Here is an 18,787-nt window from a genome sequence, read left to right as displayed (position 1 = left end):
TTTACTGTTCGCAGGACTTTTCCTTCGTGTTTAAGCCAGAATCCTGTCAAGCTCTCATCGGCTGCTCCCTTTACGCCCCGTTGAAGATGCTGCCTAGCCAGTGCATGCTTCCCATCAAGCTTTCAGAGGAGTGTGTTTACCAGCCCAGCTGGACAGTCGGCAAACTGGAGATGATGCAGCCGGTGGCAGCCATGACCTTTCTGAACAAGGACAGGTACGCTAGCCAAGAAATGCCTTTTTGTCCTTTTTCTGTGATCGGTTAGCATACTCTTTATATGCATGCAATGCAAACACATTTGTAACAAATAGCAGGCATTGATTTATTCAGGCTCGCTCGCAAGACTAAAAGGCTTTTAAAAAGATTTATTTGCCAAATTAGTGGTGGGAATCTTGTGTTGCAGGTGGTGGTTGAAGTAAGTGGGTCAGGTTTTTAACAAGCACAGAACATACGCCACGGTTCGTGCAGCTGCCAGCCTTAAAATAGCCATACGATATTAATGATAGTTCAGTCTTAATTGAGGAATGTGTCTATGTTGATGCCAAGCACAGTCGGAATTCTTACCTTCATTTGATTTATTACTGGTTTAAGTGTTTTAGAAACAAAACAAATGATTCCAGAATAAATGACTGTTTCTCTTCTTTGACAGTAACATTCCCAGTGTGGGAAGCGCAGTCGAGCAGGATCAGAGCTGCACCCCTCAGACACACAACACCTTCATGTCCAACAGTGCCCCACCCAGCAACAGCGGCACAGGCATCCTGCCCTCTCCCGCCACCCCTCGATTCTCTGCACCAACACCACGAACGCCCCGAACCCCACGTACCCCCAGAGGCCCCGCCAGCGTCCAGGGCTCACTTAAATACGACAACTCGGACCTCTACTCCCCAGCCTCTACGCCTTCCACCTGCAGACCCCTGAACTCCGTGGAGCCGGCCACCGTGCCCTCCATCCCAGAAGCTCACAGCCTGTACGTCACCCTGATCCTGTCCGAGTCGGTCATGAACCTCTTTAAGGACTGCAACTTTGACAGCTGTTGCATTTGCGTCTGCAACATGAACATCACGGGAGCGGACGTGGGTGTTTACATCAGCGATCCCAATATGGATTCGCAATACTCCAGTATGGATCCCTGCTCGTGCGGTTTTAGTGCTGTTATGAACCGTCGCTATGGCAACGGCTCTGGGCTGTTCCTGGAGGATGAGCTGGATATTGTGGGCCGGGGTTCGGACGCCGGCCGAGACGCGGAGAAGCACTTTGAGGCCGTGCGCGCAGCCTCGAGGCAGAGAGGGGCGGTTCTTAAAGAGCAGGTTCCGGATGGTCTCATCCTCTTGCTGCAGGACCTGTGCACTAACCCTTTCTCTGCCATCATCAGACCGGAGCAACTAAGTACCAGCTTCAAGCTTCCCATCCGCCTGGAGGAGAGGGACTATTACAGCGATTGCTATCTAGCTCTAGAGCACGGCAGGCAGTTTATGGACAACATGTCTGGAGGAAAAGTCGATGAGACGCTGGTCAAAAGTTCATGTTTACATCAGTGGGCGAAACGCAATGGTGAGACGCTTATGATGCTGATAGATAAGTTTTTACATTTCTATCTCATTCTTTTAGAAGTAACCAGACTTACAGGACCTAACAAATAGTTTGCTGACGCACTTTAACTCTTTCCCCGCCATTGACGAGTTATTTCGTCGATTAAGAGAAAACTTTTCCACTGGCAAGGAAACTTCCCTGATGAGTTTTTACGGCAATCTATAATTCTACTATTATCCAGTAGATGGCGCTCTTACCCAACTTATACAAAACTGAAGCACCAACTATTTCAAAAACAGTTAAAACTCCCTGTATGTTTTGATCATCGCTCTGAATTTGATCTCTAACAAAAGTTAAAAAGAGAACAAATGAAGATAGGATTTCTGGAAGGCCTTTTGTGAAAATCACAAAAAAGCTGGCAGGCAACTTAAAAAAAATACCTGCGGAGAATTGTTTAAGACACTAGAGGGCTGTTTACACAACATGTTTTCAACCAAAAACTAAAAAGTTTTTATGTGTTGGGCTGTTTCTTTACACAAGAGCATTGTTTTGGGGTCCTGAAAATGCAAACTTTTGAAAATGGCGCTGTTAAGCCCATCATATAGTCTGTTGTTTTTTATGTGTGCTTGAACACACAAGCCTGGCAAAGGATAGTTTATTTGAGTCGTATGTATACAGAGACGTGCACAACAAAATGCAATGCATCTCATAGGCTACATACTACATTCTGTATGCGCATGCGCAACCTACACGTGCAAAGAACGCACGGTTATAATTTTTTTCTAAAGTTTACAGTTTACGCATACTACTCTGATGATGAAATTTGTGTCACACACCCTGCATGCGGACCCCTGTGTATATGTTAAAACGTGACTATAGTTTTTTATCTGCGTTAACAACAAAAAAGCAAATCTGTGAAAACTGTGATGTTAAGCGCATGTGTATTACGCATTTAGTCTACAAGCATGCACTTGAAAACCATAACAACATACAGGACTATAGAAAGGGAGACTGCTGGTGCAGCACAGATGTCTATTTAAAAATTATTTAATAAAAGTGCACTACAATGGCTAACGTTTCGATGCACAATTACTTCTCCCTTAATAAGAAACATTAACAGGTGCGTAAAAGGGGGCATAGGCCACCCACAATTATACCCATTTAAACCATAGACTGTAAAAAAAGATGGACGACGTACTTTCGCTCTCTTTCATTGGTGAAATGTGAAGCCGCCAGTGTCCCATTATAGCGCTGACATCTTGGGTCTTGAGTCTGCGCTGTAGTGATTTTGAGACTAGTCCTGCGCAGTAGTGAGCAAGTAAAGCTGCAAAATTAGGGCCTTGCTCTCGCAGAATGCACATATCACAGCTGTCAATCATGATGTCACACCACCATTTTTACAGCATTAATAACTAAAAACAAACTTATCTTAAAAACAAACACTTGAATTTACATCAGCGTGATAAAAACTACAGTAAATGACAGAAACCAGCTTCGGAAAAAAGATATTTGAAGTGTAATTAAATTGTTTAGTTGGTCTCAAGTCCCATTGAATAACATGGGGGAGGTGGGGTTTATGACCTATACTGGGACCAGTCACGGGAGGCGATCGAGACGTTTTAGCTTCACTTTTCAGGGCTTGTGCGGCACGCTTAATGTAAACCCAGGTGTCACACTCACAACATACAACATGCAGGACTATGTTTGTGTTGAATTTCTTAACGCTTCTCCAACAAAGTTTACCAAATTGTTTTAGTTTTTTAGTGCATTCATTGTCCCTCCATAAACATTGCTCGATCCTTGATTGTTTGTGTTTATCGTTGTGTAAAAGTATATGCACTGTTGCATAGTGTTTCTTTACAAATTCCCATTCGCAAAAATTCGCCAACATTTGTCCTGGCAGGAATAATCTATGAATGGGGATTTTTTTGATGAAGTGGTGTCAAAAACAAAGGAAGAAATTAACCCTTTTTAAACATTTGTTGTCGTGTAAATTTGCCCTAAGAAAGTAAATAGGGTCAACATTAAAATTTTATATCTGTCATGCTTTGCCTGTGAACCAACTCTCAAGCAATAATTAGGTTACTGTTGCAGTAATTAATCTATTTTACAACAATGTTTTTAAAACCCTCCCTTGTTCTTTCAGCTTTCGATATGAGCATGCTGTTCTCCCAGGATGTGCTCAGGATGCTGTTGTCACTGCAACCCGTATTGCAGGATGCCATTCAGAAGAAAAGGTCTGTGCGTTCTTGGGGTGTTCAAGGTCCACTCACCTGGCAGCAGTTCCACAAAATGGCTGGCAGGGGGTCTTACGGTAAGCATAAAGCTACAAAAACTTCTGCATATACTGTTGTGCCTTATAATTCTTTTTTTTTTTGCTTAATTCGGTTTTTGCTCAATTCTCATCTCTCAGGCACTGATGAATCTCCAGAGCCTCTACCGATCCCCACCTTACTGGTGGGTCACGAGTTCGAATTTGTTGTCATGTCGCCTTTCGCTCTGCCGTACTGGGAGAAGCTTTTGCTGGACCCGTACAGCTCCCATCGGGACATCGGTTATATGGTGGTGTGTCCTGACAACGAGGCTCTGCTGAATGGAGCCAGGTCTTTCTTCAGAGACCTGACTGCTGTTTATGAGGTTGGGACACATTGATCACACTGGGATTTTTTTGTTAATACAACGTTTCTTGAGAAACATTACGAGATGTTTATTCTTTTCCAGTCCTGTCGACTCGGTCAGCACAGGCCCATCTCCAAGAAATACGCTGATGGCATCGTGACCGTAAGCGATACTACATCCAAACCCCTAACAGATCAGCCTCTCAACGACTGGCTCCCAAAAACCATGAACAACAGCAGCGAGGCCTTCACCAAGCTCAGACTCTACACGCAAGTGTGCCAAAACGACTTGGGTATGTTACTAAGACGAAGCAAATTTCTGTCCTCCGGCGTTATGCGGAGGCGGTAAATTAAATCAAGTTCTGCAGCAGAAGATTCTAAAATATATTTTCTTTCTTTTCAGCTTCTCATCTGGCAGCACAGTCTTTGGACAGCTCACTGCTTTCTCAGCGAAACTCTACCAGCTCCAGCAACCCCGTCCCTGCTGCTCAGAACAGCGCCGCCACCAACAGCAGCACCTCCAATACAAACACCAGTACCACCACATCCACCTCCTTTACCTCCTCCACGTCATGCTCTCAGGGCATAGGCATCTTGCCGTCTGTCAAACCCAATTCTCTACCTAGCGTTGGCGCTCAGGGCTTGCAATCCAGCCAACAGAGCGGCGGTCAGAACACGGGGCCTCTGGGAGAGGGAACATCAACCACCGGCCAACCTCAGGTCCAATCTGAGCCTCCCGAGAGGTACAGCTGTGTTCGGAATTGATCATTGCAACAGGCAGTTTAAACTGATTTATGTAACTGGGTCAAAGTTACAAACTCAAACAACATCACAGTGTTCACATATTTCAGGGAAACACAATTTTATGTATATTATGAATACTCACTCACACCTTAAAACTTCTGATTTATTTTTCATAGCACGATGGAACGAGAAAAAGTGGGTGTGCCGACTGACGGAGACTCGCATGCTGTCACATACCCTCCCTCCATAGTGATCTACATCGTGAACCCCTTCAGCTATGAGGAAACGGGAACCAGTTCCAGCGTTTGGACCTTGGGGCTCTTGCGCTGTTATTTGGAAATGCTTCAGTTACTTCCGCCTCACATCAGGAATGCGGTATACGTGCAGGTAAGATTCACAATCATTCTGGTAGTTTCAAATTGAAACTAAGTTTTGCTTGGATCTAAACATGCTGTTTTTCTCATTATCAGATAATACCCAGCCAATACTTGCTGCAGCCGGTCTGGAGTGAGGAGCGCCACATATACGCCCAGCATCTGAAGTCTCTGGCTTTCTCAGTTTACACTCAGTGCAGACGGAGTCTGCCAACTTCTACTAATGTCAAAACGCTAACAGGCTTTGGCCCTGGCCTGGCCATTGACACTGCACTACAGAGACCAGAGGTACGCAGAGTTATTAATAAGTGCAAATAGATTACAATGACCTGGGGTCATGTAGACATTAAGTTTTAGTCTGGTATTTGGATGTTATGTAATGGATAATTGGTGGTTCTTGCAAGGTGACCCAGACAAAAAGTAAATGTAAGAACTCTGTTGTCTGAGACAAAACAATTACATTTATGCATTTGGCAGAAGTCTTCATTTTATCAGTTTGTGTTTCTGGGATCGACCCCAAAACCCCAATCCAACAATCTATAAAAAATGACATACCTAACTACAGAATGGTGTAACTGACCTATTAAAATCAAGTAAAGAAGTGACCCCTGATTCTCCATCCAGAGAGACCAGAGTGTTTACATCTTTACGCTCCTCCGTTCGTTCTGGCTCCGGTGAAAGATAAGCAGACGGAGTTGGGCGAGACATTCGGAGAGGCTGCTCAAAAATACAAAGTGCTGTTTGTGGCGTATTGCTTGTCACATGACCAGAGATGGCTCCTGGCCTCATGCACAGACCAGTACGGAGAACTGCTCGAAACCTGTACCATCAGCATTGACGTACCCAACAGGTGAAAATGTTTTTGAGTTTCTTGGATAGTCCTAAACCCACACTTTCCACACACAATTTGTGCTAATGGGATGTATGGTCTATGTATTCAAACAGAGCTAGGAGGAAAAAGGGCTCTGCGCGACGACTAGGCCTTCATAAACTGTGGGATTGGTGCCTCGGTCTCGTGCAGATGACCTCTTTGCCTTGGCGCATCGTGATTGGCCGGCTTGGCAGGATTGGGCACGGGGAGTTGCGTGGTAGGTTTTGCTTTGAGTTTGTAAATGTTTGAAATATTTTGGCATGATCTAAATCCTGTTTTTGCTCCAATCAGATTGGAGTATTTTGTTGAGTAGGCAGAACTTGCAGTCTGTAAGCAGACGACTGAAGGAAATGTGCAGGATGTGCGGTATCTCTGCCGCTGACAGTCCCAGCATCCTCAGTACCTGTCTAGTCGCCATGGAGCCTCAAGCTTCCTTTGTCATCATGCCAGGTAATTAATCTGGAGATATCGCAAAAGTTCTGCATTTATTTATTGTTTCTGGATAAATAAGTAATGCTGCTTATTTAAGACATTCGCAACATGTTTGCCAAATAGTCACTATTTGTGCACGCTAAAGTCTCATAATATATTGTACATAGTACAAGGGTGATTCTGATAAAATCCAGATTTAGAAGGTGTCCAGCATCAGATTTTTTAAAAAGCCCTTGAAGGCTATTTTTTGCACATATAAGATTAAGGTCTGAACTTATTATAACCATTATTTTTAGAGGATTTAAAAAATATTTACTATAGAATTATTTACATTTTTTAGATTATCATTATAAAAAAATTATCATTACTGCAACATGATATTACATTAAATATATGCATTTACAAACTCATGTTTCGGTAATGAGAACTAAAAAGTTGTCTAGGTGCTATGACAAACAATATTTTAACTTTTTTATCTGGAGAGAAAAAATAAGAACTGCTTACCTGGTAGCCATCTTGAGTGTCACAGTCAATTATGTCCCTTCCAACAATTTCTTTAAATGTTAGTTCCTTGAGAGCTTAAACAATGATTGAAATTTGTTGCGGAGGATGAGAAAATTGATCTTGGACACATTTATATTCCTTATTATTGTCTTTACATTTACCAATGATCACTAAATACCACATGTTTCTTTACTGTAAATGTTTATAGTATAACATGCACTGAAGCTTTTTATTTTTTAGATTATTTAAATAAATATTTCCATGTCAAAGAACCCAAATCCAGTCATGGACACGTTGCGGTAATAAAAATTTTCCCCTTAAATGTGGAAAAAACAACAAAGTTGGTTTGTATGATGTCATTTGAAATCATGTGCAAAATAGTACATGAAGAGACGTTTGTAACTGTATACTTATTTTAATACTCTTAATTTGCATTTACTTTTTTTATCAAAATGTTTCATGACACCTCAAAAGTCTAATTTCGCGATATAATCACCCACTTATGTTTAAAAAATAAACAATTATTATCTCATCTCTCTTTCTTTTCATAGACTCAGTGTCCACAGGCTCTGTGTTTGGCCGCAGCACAACTCTAAACATGCAGACGTCTCAGTTAAACACTCCTCAGGACACCTCCTGCACTCACATCTTGGTGTTCCCCACGTCTGCCGGCCTCCAGGCCTTCAATCCTAGCAACGGTCAGGCATTCATTAAACATCTCAAGCAGATGTAGTTTGTTATATTGGCTTATATATAACAGTCCTATAATGCCGTGATAGAGAATAATTGTTTGTTCCTGCGATTTCAGATGTTACAGATGGAATGGGGGGCATGGATGGGATTTTGGACCTGCTGTCAGATAATGATTTCGTTGATCCTGATCTCATCAACATAATACCTAATTCACCCACCACCTCCCCAGTGCATTCACCAGGGTCACACTACCACCACGGTGGAGATGGCAGCAAGGTAAACCTATCTGTCCTTATGTAGACTTGGCGTAATATTTTGTTAGTACCAACAAGGTTTCTCCTATCCCTTAAAGCACAGCTGTTGTTTTAAACTATCCCGCCAAAAATGCACTATTGGTTGGACACCAAAGTTGCTGTGTGGAGATGCTTAAACAAACATAAACTCATACAAGCAATGTATTGACGGCGCCACATGTGTCACTCCACATGAAAGTTATTTATATTTATTTGTCCTGTTCCCAATATGAGTAATGACACTTTGAAAAAATTACACGTTAAAGGAGCAATGTGTAAATTTTAGCGGAATCTAGTGGTGAGGTTGCGAATTGCAACCAATGACTCAGTTCAGTGATCACCCCTCGCTTTTAATAAGCATAGAGAAGCTACAGTAGCCGGCACCGGACAAGCATGTCATCGTTGGAGACAACTTGATAAAAAAAATTTGTCCATTAAGGGATCTGTAGAAACATGGCGGCACAAAATGGCAACTTCCATGTAAGGGGACCCTCGGTATGTAGATAAAAACGTCTCATTCTAAGCTAATAAAAACATACCGGTTCATTATAAAAAGGTCTTTATACACCCCTGACAATATAGTTTTGTATATTATTTTGCATTACTGTCAAGAGATTCTTCTAAAAATTACACACTGCACCTTTAAAGTAATTCATACTCTTTAATCTCTCTCCCATCCACAGGGTCAGGGTACAGACCGGATGGAGTCTCACGACGAATCTCCCAACATCCTGCAGCAGCCCTTGGCTCTGGGTTACTTTGTGTCCACGGCTAAAGCCGGTCCACTGCCTGACTGGTTCTGGTCCTCGTGTCCACAGGCGAAAAACCAATGTCCTGTGTTCCTAAAGGTACGCTTTTCAAGTAAACATCCTCTCTAGAATATTACGTACCTCCAGGGAGATAACATTTCAGCTAACATTATGAATTGTGTTTTGGACAATAAAGCTAATCTAATCTCTGCAGCTGCAGAGGTCGTATCTAATGTGTCTCTGTGTCTTCCTGTCAGGCTTCTCTGCACCTTAATGTTTCATCAGTACAGTCAGATGAGCTGCTGCACAGTAAACACTCTCACCCGCTGGACTCCAGTCATACCTCAGATGTGCTCAGGTATCTCCTACATCCATTTTAAATCCTCTTTCATTAATGGCAGTGATTTAAATAATAAACTGCAGTGCTGTACTACATTTACATTTATGCATTTGGCTTTTATCCAAACTGACTTATGCATATAATGTATGTATTTTATTAGCATGCGTTTACTCTGGATCAAACCTAGGACCTTTCGAGGTGCTAATGCATTAGTAATTAAGTTACAGGAACACTTAATATCAGTATCAAAGAAATATCAGGATCACTAAACAGTATTAATCTTTAAGAAAAGTAAATATATAAAGAATTTGGTTCCAAAACGTATTAAATACATTTTGACTAATTTTGGTAAAAAAATGTTTTCTATACCAAGAAATTGACAAGATGAAAACCACTATTTTCTGTTACAAACTTTCACATAGCATCTTTAGGTTATAAAAACATAAAAATTTAAATCTATAATTTGATTTTCAAAGATTTATATATAGTTTGATTTATATATAGTTGAATATTTAGTTTATATGAATATAATAGTTTTTTTTCTCAAAATGCTATAAATCTATTGAAGCAATATATAAATGTGCATTCATCTTTGCCATTTTATATTCATTTAGTTGACTAGTGGTACACTGATAAAAAACATTAATGGCATTAATAAAAAAATACACTTACTATGTAATATTAAGAACACTGTCATTGGTGCTGTTATATTTGGGACGTTGTCGCTTAACATTTTTCACAGCGATCAGCTGTAAAATGTTGTGGTTCTTCGATTTTCAATGGCTTCACGTAAAATATTGGAAAGTTTTTCATAAGATCCCCTGGGATCAATGTGTTAGCATGACAGAAACTTGATGCTGTCGGGAGAACAAGCAACCGGCATTTTCCGTCTCCCGAGTGCCTCTCACGTAAATTGTTAAGGGCTCGTTATAGTCGTGCGTAGGTCCTACGGCGTAGCAGCGATGGCGTAGGTTCCGCGTCGGTTTTCATTTATACTTTTGCGTCGTCGTCCGCGTCGACGTGCAAACACGCGCGACCGCTGGTAGGCAGTATCCACGCATGTAACCACAGTAGCAGCACAAACGTGAAAGAAGAAGAAGCTTAGCAAGTTAACCCACAAACGAAGAAGAAACAGCAACTTCTTGTGTATAATTTGAGAAGACCAGCAATGATGGAAGTAAATAAACAGTGACTTTTGATCCAGTTTGAGTTAAATCACTCCTCAACTTGGCTCATCTTTGTTTTCACCGTCACAAACGGAAATACCTATGACGCAGTTTTTTTTACCTGACGGGAGGGGTTCTGGTGGACCAATCACAGCGCTTGCGGTCGCGTAGATCTGACGCGCTGTTAAATTTTTGTGAGGTGCGCGTCAGGCTACGCAGAGCTACGCACAGGCTACGGATAGCCTACGCCGTAGCTGCGGCGTAGAACCTACGCACGACTATAAATCGCCCTTTAGATGTTGATTGCTTACGTTTTTTTAACGCCACAGAAAACCACCACACGTTTATCAGTACCATCAAAGTATGTTTTGTTTTTGTTTGTTTGTTGATCACGAAGTACAAAGTAGATGAGGAAAATTAGGATTCTGTGTGTATTCAATGCGCCCCCATTATTGTTTACAATGTGTGGAATGGTGCGCTGTAATTTGTGGAGTGGATTTATTGCATTCTGCAGAAAAGGAGGAGTGGCGTTTATTGTGTTTTGGGGAAAAAGGGAGAAAAGATAAAGAAAATAACACGGGGGATATTGTATTTTGCGTAAAATTAAGAATTTAATAAAGTAAAAAAATTGTATTTCTTAAAATTAATTTACTTTTAAATACTGACCTAATATAATACTTATTTTGGCAGTAACTTTTTTTTTTTTTATAAAAAATGCCGTTTATCACATTTTGGAACCAAACTCTTTATATGTTCCTCTCTTTAAGTTTATTTAACCAAGTTTGGGAGGAGCATGGTCATGTAATCCAACCAATCAGCGTGAAGAGGTCTCTATATGGCCGTCCCTCACCCCTTTCCCTCCTTTACCCCATAGCCTCACTCTATGCTGGTACATCTATCCCAATTAAAGGGGTGGTATTCTGGGTTCGGGCTAATATTCCGATGCTCTATGATTACATGTTAATGCCAACTCGTGAAATCACAGTAAACAATTGTCTTTTTTCACAGATTTGTGCTGGAGCAGTACAACGCCCTCTCATGGCTAACCTGTGACCCAGCAACTCAGGACCGGCGCTCTTGTCTGCCTGTGCACTTTGTTGTGCTCAACCAAATGTACAATTTCATTATGAACATGCTCTAACAAACAAGGGGTTCTGCCATGATTTTTTATAACAGACCCCTTACAAAGAAAACACCACGTCACTGCACTGCCGCCCACAGGCCTCCGCGTCGTGGACACGGCTGGACGAACCGATTTCAATCATACAGCGCACTTAAGGCAATGCCAGGCTGCCCTTTCTATGCCAAGTGTCCATCTCAGAACAACTGGTGGAGGATGAACTGATCCCTCAGAATGAACTTACGTGCCCGTTCAAGTGCAGTTCGGGTCGGGTTTTATCCGGTTGAAATGCCTGCGTATATCTTATTTATTGTAACTTTTTAAATGTGTAATTTCTTAATCTTTTATATTATAAATATATATATATATATATACACACACGGGAAGGTGCATATGACCTTCCCAAATGAAATGAAAATGGTTTGTCATGTATGTAATTGTCTTAATTACAGAACCGACAAGTGAATTCGCTGTAGGTTTGCTTTTAGAGGAATATTTAGAGAAATATTTTCTCCATGATTTTTACTTTCACAGTGTACAGATGAAGTATACAGGAGATCATGTTCTTACCTTTGTGTGGTGGGGACTTTAAGACAGACTAAAGCTACAGAATTCCTGTACAGCAATTTATTGTGTTCAAATAAGAGGACAAGAGGTACATTGTCGGAAATATATATATTTTATATCACAGATTTAGAGAATTGTGCGTGTATATAAATGTGTACATACAAACGTGTGCCGCTATGGATGGTGCAGACAATGTTTTAGGAATAAAGTGTGTAAAACCTAAACCTGTTCTGGTTATTTCACATCTTGCTTGATTTTGAGTTTATATCGAGGATGAAAATGAGCCACCATATTGCAGGAGATTTCATCATCCTCTCCAGGTAGTGATAAGCCCTCGAGGGAGATATTGTTGTGTATTTATTTCTGCTCAAATCCCTGTGAAATGACATGGTGCTTTTCTCATCAGGCTTGTCCTCATGAGCTGCTGGCTTTGATGGAGTTGAAGTTAGGTGCGCAGAGCATTAACACTTGCATTGTGTTGATAGCACTGTTATTGATATTTATTAAGGTCTTCCTGATATTGCAGTCACTTCTTGAAATTATGCTTATTGCCCCTGGAGATTTAATGTAATATCTTTCTCCTCCGCTAGTCTCAGTCATAGATATTTATAAAGGCTAGATGTGTTACGGCGGAGTCTCTAACGTCATCACCTGGCGGCCATCTTGCAACAGGGAGCTCGCTCACTCATAGCATTGAGTTTTAATGGTGCAGGTACTTTTAAATGACCATAACTTGCTCAATTTTCTACCGATTTTCAAACGGTTTGGTATCTTACAAACGTTATTAACATGGCTATAATTCTGGATGCTTTAACATGTTTCATGATTTTTTTTTTTTTTTTTGTATAATTATGCGGTGTCATAGGTACATCTTTGACGTTTATAACACACCAAACCATTTGAAAATCGGTAAAAAAATTAAGCAAGTTATGGTCATTTAAAAGTACCTGCACCATTAAAACGCATTGCTACGAGTGAGCGAGCTGCCTGAGGTAAGATGGCCGCCAAATGCGGACGTTACACTCAATTGCATACGTGTAAAATACCGATATTTCACAATTCTTTTGGCTTAGATTTTAATTTTCTGTAACTTTTGACAGATGTGTAAAGTTCCTGCAGGCGTTTGCATTTAAATATAAACATTTTAAGCTTTGCTAAACGAATACACGCTTGATAATGTTACGTTTTCAGCCGAAAGAATAATAAACCGTTTGTTTACTGAGAAATTACAAAATATGAAAGTGCAAAAGAAAAGAATACAAATGATGCACAAACTAATTTAGATAGCTAGAAAAAAAATACACGTCCTCAAAATTAAGTATTTAAAAATACTAAAAAACAATGAATATATTATACTTCCTTTATCTATACATAAAACAAGCAGAGGCGGACACTATTTAAGTATTTTTACTTTCTACATAAAAATTTACTTTTAAGTATTCGTATTTTATCAGTGTTTTTCTTTGGACAACATACATTCCAAAGCATATTATCATAATTTTTACTCAACTACATTTCATCATTTTAAGTTTTTGGTTTATATTTAATATTTAACTACATTAAACATCTAGTATTTTTTTAAAGTACTCAAGAAAAGTAAGAGTACACAATTTTATGTAATTAGGTATTAAATTAATTTTAATATGCAATATAAAAGGAATACACAGTATGATTCTATGCTTTAGTAGTGCACATTTTTTAGTAAATTTTTCCCAAAACACTCTAATAAAGCACAGATGCTTGGAAAATTTACTTAAAATAACGTTACTCAAGTAGTGTCCGCCTCTGAAAACAAGTTACTACGGTTACTGTAAATAAAATAAAGCTGGGCAACGCCTTTGATATAAACACAAATGTCATAAAAATAAAAAGAATAAATTTTCCATATTTTTATCGAATGTAAACCGCTGTAACTACGATAACTAATGGTAAATTTTACCCTCCGTTGTCATTTACTGCGTAAGTAACTGACGTTTGACAGCAGGTGGCGCTGTTGCGCTTTCATTAGATGCTTAATGAAGACAATCCTGTACACAGACGTAGACGTTATATCTATACTCACAACAATTAGGTATTACATATATTTATTAATTATGCGTCATTAATACTGTTTTGTGAATACTGTCTTTAAACCTTTTTCATGGCTGAGTAATTTCTAATTTCATCAGCGGTTAAGTGCAGGATTTTCTAACTTAAAGACTTCTCTCAGAGTTGAGATGACCCGAGAGTACGCTGGATATCGACTGCTTGTCACTCAACCGCTTGGACAAAACCTGCTAAGGCCCTTAATAGCCAAGTTCATGGCCTTGTTTTAGACTCAGGGGGAAATTACCTTCAGCTCTTCACCCTGCAAGGATCTCTCAGATTGAACTGATAGCAGCGAAGAAGTAATCGGACTCCAATAATTGCCTGTCGGGTCTGACATTTGTAGTTAGGCTAGCGGCGAAATGGGTCTCCCAGACCACAGGATAACAAAGTCATCATTATCTGCGCCTAATGCACTGTTACCAAGTCCGCAAAGGAATACGTTTCAACGTGCACTTTGTAAATGAAGATGGTAATGACTTCTATTACACAGAGGAAACATCTGGCAGTCAAAGCTCATTTCCATATTTAGTCTCTTTTGATGAGGCAGTTACGAATGTATTTGAATATTCGCTCGCGTGCCTCTCTTTCACCTCATTCCGTCGCGCAAATTGAAAGCGCACTCGAGGTGCAATTTTGCCGCCGTTCAGGCCAAAGAAAGTGTTTTCCTCACCCCGAGCCATTGACATAACATCTGGGTTGGCATCAAATTGAGTAGCGACGTCTGAATAGCCGTCTATCGTATTTCAACCCCATGTGACCTGGTGTTAAGTGTCTCAGGAAATTGCTCTGTCTCTCCACATCAGTCAAGCATAATGCTGGCATCATATTGCTGATGGAAAATGAATGGCGATAAAAAAAAAGGAGAGGCGGAGAGCTGCAAACGGGAAGCTGAGGCCTTTATTAAGGCTCTCTTGTGATGTGACCTGGCACGACGACGACTGCGCCGCTTGAAAGCTGATATTAGACTAATGACTGCCAAGGACGGACATGGGAATTTAATTAATTGCCTACAAATTTCTTGGGAGAGAGTGGATATAAAGAGAGACAGGCTTAATATAATGAACGTGCCCACTGGAGTGACATTTGTAATCGCTCTTATATATCTGAAGAAGAAGGCCTGTGATTGCAGTCGCTTGTTGTCGCAAGGGAGAGGGGTTACTAGCCTTACCCTTTGAAAAGATGCAAATACAAAGATTTGTGTATGACCTGCTTTGCATCTGAGCAGACCCAAAAGCTTTTAGCAAAAACGGGGGACACGAAAGACTCATCCTCGTCTGTGACACCGAAGCGAAATGTCATTGAGTTTTGTATGGAGGGAAGATGAAAGCGACAGGAAAACGTGATTAACTCTGTTTCATGTGATCATAATGTAGCTGTCTGTCAAATCAATGCACAATTACAGGGTTGGGACTTTGAGAGGAGGCAGGTGGTCCATTTGGATTGCCAACATGCTTGACAGTACCCATTGTGTACAGGAATTTAAAGATATCTATCATCTTGGAGACACAAATGAGGAAATTGCTAGTAAATGCTAATGCGTATTTATGCATGCTTTCATCCACACCCCTCCCTTAAGCAATTTCCCAAAAGGAAAATATACGTCTGGTAACAGCATTTTTGCTGTTTTGTCAGCTACTTCCCAGTGGTGCAAAAAAGACATTCCAGTAAATGGGAAGTATTATAGTCAGATTAACGATTTTTGTCAGAAGGGATGCTATGTGATATCCATTTACGTACGACCTCTGCTCTGCCGATCGTGAAAATGTATCTTCTATTCACTTGCGGTGCTCGTGCATAAAGGACTTCGGATCAAGTTCTGAGTTTGTCCCATCCCTCTGAAATACGGTGCATTCTTGCACTTTCTTTTTCTACAGTAGTCCAGCTTTTCACTTAATATCCGAACAGGTGGTGAGGACGAGCGGTCCATTAACCCCAGTTTGGTTTTAGCAGATTAGCCAGGTCAGAAAGAGTGGAATTAACTTCCCCAAGAGAACATCTGATCACAAGCTTCATCCAATTACTGCCTTATGTCTCATCAGATGAGATCCGCGGCTAAACGGATACACTTTGAGGCTGTAGACTGAGCCAAGGTGTTAATGAGTCAAAACAAAGACGAACGTGTGGATTGTGGTCACGTTTTAACCACAGCTGGTCTCTATATAAAGCTTTATGTATGAATTTTAGATTCACGAGTGGGTGTGCAGAACACAGCTAGCTATGATTATTTCCATTGATTTGTGAAGCCTCTGTCGTATAAATCACTGCACCACTAAAAAGTGGATTCGGTCTTGATGATAGATGTCAATTTGGACTGTAATGTGGTCTCATCTGGATTGAATTGTCAGTCGATATGTGGATGATGTTGCATATTTAGTGAAGACCATCTGCTCTCTGAGAGCTCCATGGAGAAAATTTCATGCTTGCTGAGAATGATTCTCTATTACAGTCGAAACATTTGATCCTGCATTACCTTTTTTGAACAAAGAAAAATGAAAGAATGATTTCTTTGAAGCACATTTACGCATTTGCCGGATGCTTTTAAGTACTTACAAGGTACGCAAGTATGGGTGTTTTCCTGGAATTAAACCCATGACTGTTTGTGCTGAGCATCACGTTTATATGAATACATTTTTTTATCCTTGACTAGATGAATAAGAGAGATACAGTATAAGCAACCTTTCCAATAAAAGATCTCCAGAGCTGCAATATATAACATATAGATAGTGTTTTGTTGTAATCTGGCCCCATGTATTAGAGAGACTGTGTGTGTGTGCGTGTTTTGTTCGTCCTGTCTCTCATTGCTTGAGATAATGTTTTATCAGGTAACTGTCAGGCGTGAATCTCCAGCATTAATGTTATCTGAGACAGCGGTTCATTTCCTCATCCCTGCTCTCGTCCCCCGTTCGGCTTCACCTCGAGCTGACAAGCTAGCCGAGGAACCTGTGATGTCTTTTGACGGCCGTCCCTTGGAGAGAGGCGAAATGAAAAAGTTGCTGGCTTGAAACGGCCCTGATAAGACCTAATCAGCCGTTGTGGCGACTTCCATTTAGCGTGCGGTGTAACAAATCATCTGTCACTAAGCCGGTGCGCGGCTCATGTCAGTCTCCATATTCCTTCACTGAACACATCATTTCCCCGCCAGCCTAGGATTCATATCCCTGGTGAACCCCTTCCTGACAGGTTTGTTATCAGTAGGCCTGACTGCCAAACCCCAGGGAGATGGAGCGTAGCTATTAAAGGACGGGAAACGGAGTGTGTAAATGTCAAGTAAGCTGTCATCGGCGGATTTCATAGCTTCCGCCGAAGTCAAAAGACATCGGCTCATATACAGAGCGATAAACAGCGTGACGGTCTTCACCTGTCGCGAATAATTTGCACGAGACGATAAAATCGTACAGACAGGAAATGAACAGACGTCGGGCTCGTCTGCATTGCGGCTGAAATCTGTGCCACAATAACAGACTTGAAGAACATATGGGGGTTATATTGATGTAGCAACCATGACCACCAGCATTGGAAAGCCTTTAGTGTGTCACTATTGTTTCTCTGTCTTCATCTCTCAGCGAGAAGCGTGAGGTAATAAAGCCTTGCTTTCCACTACATTGAGCACGAGGAGCCCCTGCCACCTGCCATAAAGCTGATGGATGAAGCTTGCTGATTCCTGGCCCAGCATCTGCAGCAGCAGCGTGCAAAACTGGGCAGAGATTAAGGTCAATTGTTTGGTAAGTGTCAAACTAAACCCTTCAGTAATTCCCCTTTAAACCACTTTTACTACACATGGTAGGCTAGTAATTCCAAAGGCTTTCTTTGAACGCAGGTAGTTGGATCTTCATGTAATCTTCAAAAAAATGAACTTTTAGTTAGGGTTTTTTATCAAGCTCTTATTTTCAGTCATTTAAATGTAATTGCAATGAAAAGGTTAATAGTCAGCAATTGAAATGCCTTATTTTCACAAATGTAATTTCAGTGGTATTCGACCAATTTGACTTTATTTCGCTGCAAAACCCTCTAAGTGTATGCAAGCTTTTTTTGTCAAAAACATTCACAGAGGAGTTTCAAAAACAATTAAACCACACATTAGGGGGCGCTGTGATATATGTGACTGCCAGATTCAGGCTCAAGTACTCACAAGGGACACAAGTGTGAATGTGAAAGACGTCGTTTTGAGCACCATCGTTCACTTTCAAGCACTTAGAGGAGTTTGCTGAAAAAGTGGAATCTGAGTTTAGTGGAATCTGCCAACAAAGCGGATTTTCAGTATGACCTTAGGCCAGTGGCGGCTCGTGACTCCTCATCCGAGGATACGCTAATTCAAAATAAGTGTTCGGAGTATCGTGTGTGGCTCCCTTTTCCAAAATATGTGTCCTGCGTGTCGAGAGATCCTGTGTGCATCACGTGTTTTGTCAAAATAAGTGCCTGTGTCAAAACCGTTTATGATAAAAGAGACGCTCACGTTTACAAAATACAGAGCAGAACACATATTTTGAAATAACGAACCACACACATGACGGGCTACATACATGTTGTGACGAACTTCACATCGAGCGCCCTCAAAAAAAGAAGTCACCGGCCGCCACTGCCTGAGGCTGGGATTAAGCAGATTTGAAACAAAGGTATACGATAAACATAAAATACATGCCGGGAACATTCTGTCAATATCACCATCTCATTTTTAACAGAGTTGACATTTTTCGGCA

General features: G+C 40.9%; 2 protein-coding genes across 2 annotated transcripts in view; both read left to right on the top strand.

Annotated features, from left to right (window-relative positions):
- med13b (mediator complex subunit 13b) overlaps positions 1-12,226 on the top strand; it is a 31,836-nt gene extending 19,610 nt beyond the window's left edge. Inside the window, exons 15-30 of the mRNA XM_073863211.1 lie at positions 15-214; positions 648-1,552; positions 3,678-3,845; positions 3,945-4,168; positions 4,253-4,442; positions 4,553-4,892; positions 5,070-5,280; positions 5,364-5,555; positions 5,894-6,117; positions 6,213-6,355; positions 6,430-6,588; positions 7,626-7,772; positions 7,883-8,043; positions 8,744-8,908; positions 9,067-9,167; positions 11,324-12,226. Coding sequence (XP_073719312.1) covers positions 15-214; positions 648-1,552; positions 3,678-3,845; positions 3,945-4,168; positions 4,253-4,442; positions 4,553-4,892; positions 5,070-5,280; positions 5,364-5,555; positions 5,894-6,117; positions 6,213-6,355; positions 6,430-6,588; positions 7,626-7,772; positions 7,883-8,043; positions 8,744-8,908; positions 9,067-9,167; positions 11,324-11,456 — 3,663 coding nt within the window. The 3' untranslated portion in view covers positions 11,457-12,226. The remainder of the gene's footprint in view (positions 1-14; positions 215-647; positions 1,553-3,677; positions 3,846-3,944; positions 4,169-4,252; positions 4,443-4,552; positions 4,893-5,069; positions 5,281-5,363; positions 5,556-5,893; positions 6,118-6,212; positions 6,356-6,429; positions 6,589-7,625; positions 7,773-7,882; positions 8,044-8,743; positions 8,909-9,066; positions 9,168-11,323) is intronic.
- Positions 12,227-14,035: 1,809 nt separating this feature from the next.
- The window catches only part of auts2b (activator of transcription and developmental regulator AUTS2 b), a 44,219-nt gene continuing 39,467 nt past the window's right edge, over positions 14,036-18,787 (top strand). The window contains exons 1-2 of the mRNA XM_073862695.1: positions 14,036-14,073; positions 17,654-17,812. The gene's annotated coding sequence lies outside the window, so the exon portion shown is untranslated. The remainder of the gene's footprint in view (positions 14,074-17,653; positions 17,813-18,787) is intronic.

Source organism: Misgurnus anguillicaudatus, chromosome 24 (assembly GCF_027580225.2).
Source record: "Misgurnus anguillicaudatus chromosome 24, ASM2758022v2, whole genome shotgun sequence".
NCBI lineage: Eukaryota > Metazoa > Chordata > Actinopteri > Cypriniformes > Cobitidae > Misgurnus > Misgurnus anguillicaudatus.
Note: the sequence above shows the minus strand (reverse complement) of the source record. Positions and strands in the feature narration are given on the sequence as shown.